This window comes from Pteronotus mesoamericanus, unplaced genomic scaffold (genome assembly GCF_021234165.1).
Source record: "Pteronotus mesoamericanus isolate MK-2021 breed Mesoamerican mustached bat unplaced genomic scaffold, CSHL_Meso_final contig_43, whole genome shotgun sequence".
NCBI lineage: Eukaryota > Metazoa > Chordata > Mammalia > Chiroptera > Mormoopidae > Pteronotus > Pteronotus mesoamericanus.
Genome location: NW_026555161.1, coordinates 170737 through 176390, shown reverse-complemented (window position 1 = coordinate 176390; position 5654 = coordinate 170737). Strand labels below are relative to the sequence as shown.

Sequence of the window (5654 nt, the reverse complement as noted above, 5' to 3'; positions counted from 1 at the left end):
AAGAGCATAATATGATAATAACTGTAGCTTAGTAAGATTTATCTGAGAGCAATATCTAAAGTGAATATAAGTAGATATATTGGAAATAGAGCAACTTGTTAGGTTTGTTCATTTGTTTTGCAGTTAGCCAGTAATCCAAGAAGAATTGGAGTCATTACCTTTTTTTATTTTTCAATTACAATTCACATACAATATTGTCGTAGATTCAGGTGTACAACATAGTAATTAAACATTTATGTAACTTATGAAGTAAGCACACCAGTAAGTGTAGTGCCCATATAACACCATACATATTTATTACAGTATTATTGACTATATTCCCTGTTGTGCTGTTGTCCTGATTAAGATCAGGAACAACACAAGGATTCTGTGCTTTACATCCCCATGACTATTTTTATAATTGGCAATTTTTATGTCTTAATACATTCCATTTTTGCATGCATCTCCTCAAACCCCCTCCCATCTAACAACCATCAATTTGTTGTATCTATGAGTTTGTTCATTTATTTTGTTTTTTAGATTCTATGTATGAGGGAAATCATATGGTATTTGTCTTTGTCTAACTTATTTCACTTAGCTAGGTCCATTCATGATGTCACAAATGGCAAGATATCATTCTTTTTAAGGCTGAGTAATAATCCATTGTTTATGTACCACATCTTTACCCATTAATCACATTTAATTGCTTCCCTATCTTGGCTATTGGAAATAATTCAGCAATGAACATAGGGGTGCATATAACTTTCTGAATTAGTGTTTTGGGTTTCTTTGAATAAACACCCAGAAATGGAATTGGGTAGTCATATGGTAATCCCATTTTTAGTTTTTTGAGAAATCTTCATATTGTTTTCTAAGTAGCTGCACCAATTTACAATCCTACCAAAAACGCACAAGGGTTCCCTTTCTCTACATCCTTACCAACACTTATTGTTTGTTGACTGATCGATGATAGCCATTCTGACAGGTATGAAGTGATATTTCATCATGATTTTAAGTTTTATTTCCTTGATGATTAGTAATGCTGAGCACCTTGTCATCTGTCTGTTGGCTATCTCTCTATGTCCTCTTTGGAGAAATATCTGTTTTTATCTTATGCCCATTTTTTAATCAGATAGTTTGGCGGTGTTTTTTGGTGTTGAATTGTAAGAATCCCTTATAAATTTTGCATATTAACCCCTTATTAGATGTATCACTGGCAAAAATCTTTTTCTATTTGGGAGGTTATTTTTTTGCTTTGTTGATGGTGTTGGCTGTGCAAAAACTTTCTGGTTAGATGAAGTCCCACTTGTTTATTTATTTGTTTTTTGTTTTCCCTACCCAAGGAGACATAAGAGCAGTGTCAAAGAACTTACTGCCTATGGTTTCATCAAGGATTTTTATAGTTTTGGGTCTTTTATTTTAGTCCCTAATCCACTTAGAGCTTATTAATGTATATGGTGTAAGAAATTGATTCAGTTTTTTTTCCCTGTCCAGTTTTTTCACCATTTTGTAAAATGACTGTTGTTACCCCATTCTATATTCTTGCCTCCTTTGTCATAGATTAATTGGCCATATTAGCATATAGGCATGGATGTATTTGGGGGCTATCTATTCTGTTCCATGGATCTGTGTGCCTGTTTTTATGCCAGAACCATGATATTTTGATTACTATAGTTTTATAGTATAATTTGATATCAGGTACTATGTTACTTCAAAATTTGTTCTATTTTCTCAATTGCTTTAGCTATTTAGAGTTTTTTGTCATTGCATATAAATTTTAGGGTTATTTGTACTAGTTCTGAGAAGAAGGTCATTGGTATTTTGATAAGAATTGCATTGAATTTGTACATTACTTTGGTAGTGTGGACATTTTAACAATGTTAATTCTTTCTATTCAAGGGCATGGTATATCCTTCCATTTATTTTTATCTTCTTCAATTTTTTTCTTCAATGTCTCATAGTTTTCTGAGTATAGGTCTTTTACCTTCTTCATCAAATTTATTCTTAGGTATTTTGTTCTTTTTGATACAATTGTAAATGAAACTGTTTTCTTCTCTTTCTGATAGTTTGTTATTGGTATGTAAAATGCAACCAATTTCTGAATACTAATTTTGTATACTGACACATTACTGAATTCATTTACTAGTTCTAATAGGTTTCTGGTGGAATTTTTAGGATTCTCTATTTATAGTATTATGTCATCTGCAAACAATGACAGTTTTTTCCATTCCAATGTGGGTACCTTTTCTTTTTTTTTCTTATCTGATTGCTGTGGAAAGGACTTCCAATACTATGTTGAATCGAAGTAGTGAAAAGTGGACACCCTTGTGTTGTTCCTGATATTAAAAAGCTTTCAGCTTTTTACACTTAAATGTGATGTTAGCTGTGGCTTTGTCATATATAGCCTTTATTATGTTGAGGTACATTCCCTCCATCTTCACTGTGCTGGGAGTTTTGACCATAAACAGATGTTGGATTCCATCAAATGCTTGTCTGCATCTATCTGTGTAATCATATGAGTTTTATCATTTTTCCTTTTTTTGTGTGTGTGTACACATTTAGTTTTATTGTAACAAAGCAACTTGTACACTTTTAACGTTTAAAACTGAGCATCTTTCCTTTCCAGTGAAACAAAAGAAAATTTAAAAATAAACAGAACAAAATTGCAATAGAGAAATGTCAATTCCGAGTAAGATCCTACAGGTTCTGCTGATTCTCCCACTGAGTGGCAGGGCTCAAGTCATCATCAGGAGATTATTTTATTTTAAAAGTGTCATTTTAAATTGCAAGGATGTCCGTTAAACATCACAATTAAACATGCCAAAGGAGAAGCCATGTTGTCAGAATGCCCACTTAACCCACCCAACATCTCAAACCCACCCTTTGCTGACCTTCTATAACCCCCTTTTTTTTAGTTTTTTTTTCTTTTTTTAAACAAGAGAAAGTAGACAGATACATGTTGGTAAATGCTAACTGTCCATATTCACATAGAGACACAATGTAATCTCTGAGCACAATATACAGAGAAAGGAGGAAAAAAGCTAGAATTCTATGCACTACTACACAGGGGCCTAGCACCCTCCAGCTTCCAGCAGAGCTAAGGAAGCAGAAGGTTTTTTTTTCCCACAGAGCACGGTGGTGTTGATTCCATAAAGTTTTTGTCAAGATAGGAAGGGCTAAAAAATAAATTTGGAACAGAAAGGGGCAGAGATTCTTTTCCCACTGTATTCTGCTCAAGGTACATCCCCCCCAAATAAGGTGAGAACCATGGTGTAAAGGAGAGAAAAGAGACCTCAAAAACAGGGAGACTGAGCACAAGAGTGGGGGGGGAAGGCTGCAACTTGCTCCCAGGGACTGGAGAAAATTAAAAAAGAAGATTGGAATCCATCAGTGTTCCATTAGTCATCTTCTCCTTCATCTTCCTCTCCTTCCTCCCCCTCATCATCATCTTCATCTTCTTCACCTTCATCCTCATCCCCTTCTTCATCAATATCTTCCAACCCTTCTTCTTCATCATCATCATCATCTTCTTCTCCTTCCCCTTCTTCATCATCCATATCAGGGACCAAGTAGTACTGTAATGGATTTGGCCAGATATCATCTTTGATGACTTCTCCTAACTCATCTGCACCTGCATCAGAATGGTCAGTAAACCAGGTAAAAAAGCTCTCTTGTTCCTCATGCTGCCTCTTCCTGCTGGCTTTATTCTGCGTTTGACTCGAACGTTTCGTCAAATCCTTTCCAGATTTCCATTTGATTTCAGTGGACTTTGACGATGGATCACCACTCTCATTCAGATGAAATTCTTTGGAGAGAACTTTATTTTCAAAGTAAGGATTTTCATCAAAATAAAAATCTATTCTGTAACCTGATTTAATATCTTCAAATTCTGTCACTTCAACTCTTGTCAAATAATGCAGTGCCTCTTCATCCTCTTCCCCAAGCAGTGCCGACACTTGTGGATGGTTGACAAATGTTGTTACCCAAAAATTTGGGATTTTGGCGATCAATTCTGACCTCTTCTGAAAAAATGGTTGGCGGAGTTTGTTATATTTCTGTTCTACTTTCAAAATCTCCTCACTGGCTTGTTCATTAAGCCTGTCTATTTCATTTTGTACTTCATCAATATGTTCAATTGCTTCTTACTGTTCTTTTTCTTCCTTTGGCAAGTCCTGAGAGGCTGGCTTCTTCTCTGGCTTGGGGGCAGGAGGAGGTCTCGGTTTCTTCGCGAGGGGTGGGAGCGAAGACGGGCGTTTGGGAGCCATGCTGCGAGATAAACCGGAGAATCTGACCGCCTGGAAGCGGCGGGGCTGGAAGCAGCGCTGAGAAATGCTATCCTTTATTTTTTATGTGGTGCATTGATTTGCAAATATTGTACTAGTTCTTGTATTCCCACAATAAATCATACTTGATCACTGTATATGATTTTTTAATGTATTGCTGAATCCTGTTTCCTAATATTTTGTTGAGGATTTTTGCATCTGTGTTTATCAGGAATATTGGCCTATAATTTTTATTGTATTTTTGTCTGGTTTTGGTCTCAGAGTAATGCTGACCTTATGAGTTTGGAGCCTTCCCTTCTCTTCAAATTTTGTGATAAATTGAGACTGACAGGTATTAATTATTTTTGAATGTTTGATAAAATTCAGCTGTGAAGCCATCCACTCCAGAGATTTCATTTTTGGGGAGTTTTTGATTACCAATTTTATTTTATCAGTGGTCATCAATCTGTTCATATTATCTGTTTCCTCCTGATTCAGCTTTAAAAGACTATATGTTCCTAGGAGTTTACATATTTCTTCCAGGTTGTCTGTTTGTTAGCATATAATTGTAATATGATTTCCTTCTAATCTCTGTACTTTTGTGATGTCAGTTGTCACTCCTCTTTTGTTTCTGATTTTATTTATTTGGGACCTCCCTCTTTTTTTCTTGATGAGTCTGGCTAAAGGTTTATCAATTTTGTTTATTTTATTTAAAGAATTAGCTCTTTGTTTTGTTGATTTTTTTCCTATGGTTTCTGTAGTCTCTGTTTCATTTATTCCCATTCTGATTTTTATTATTTCCTTTCTTCTACCCACCTTTGGCTTTGTTTTTTGTTTTTTGTGGTTTTTTTTTTTCCTCATCTAGTTCCTTTAGATGTACAGTTAGATTATTTGAGGTTTTTCTTGTTTCTTGAAGTAGACCTGTAGTGGTTAAGTTTCCCTCTTAGAACAGCTTTGGCTTTTTGTTCTATAGATTTTTTTAAGTTGTTGTGTTTTCATTTTCTATTATCTCAAGGTATCTTTTGATTTCTTCCTCTACCTTCTTGTTAACCCACTCATTGTTTTGCAGCATGTTATTTATGTGTTTGTGTGTTTTTTATTTCTTCTTGTAATTGTTTTCTAATTTTATATCATTGTAATCAGAAAAGATGTGATTTTAGTCTTCTTAAATTTATTGAAACTTGTTTTGTTGTCCAACACATGGTCTGGCCTATTCTAAACTATGTATCATATGCACTTGAAATGAATGTATATTCTAATGCTTTGGGGTAAAATGTGCTAAAAATATGAATTAAGTCCATCTGGTCAAATGTATAATTTGAGGCCACTGTTTCCTTGTTGATTTTATGTCCGAATAATCTATTCACTGATATCATGGGGCATTAAAGTTTCCTACTATTATTGTAATAATGT

At 34.6% G+C, this 5654-nt stretch overlaps 1 protein-coding gene across 1 annotated transcript; it reads right to left on the bottom strand.

Moving 5' to 3' along the window:
• Positions 1–3316: 3316 nt before the first annotated feature.
• On the bottom strand, positions 3317–4244 carry LOC129073774 (protein SET-like). Its single transcript, XM_054577434.1, is given in 1 exon segment — positions 3317–4244. A coding segment is annotated over 1 exon segment (867 nt). The 3' UTR covers positions 3317–3377.
• Positions 4245–5654: the final 1410 nt, after the last annotated feature.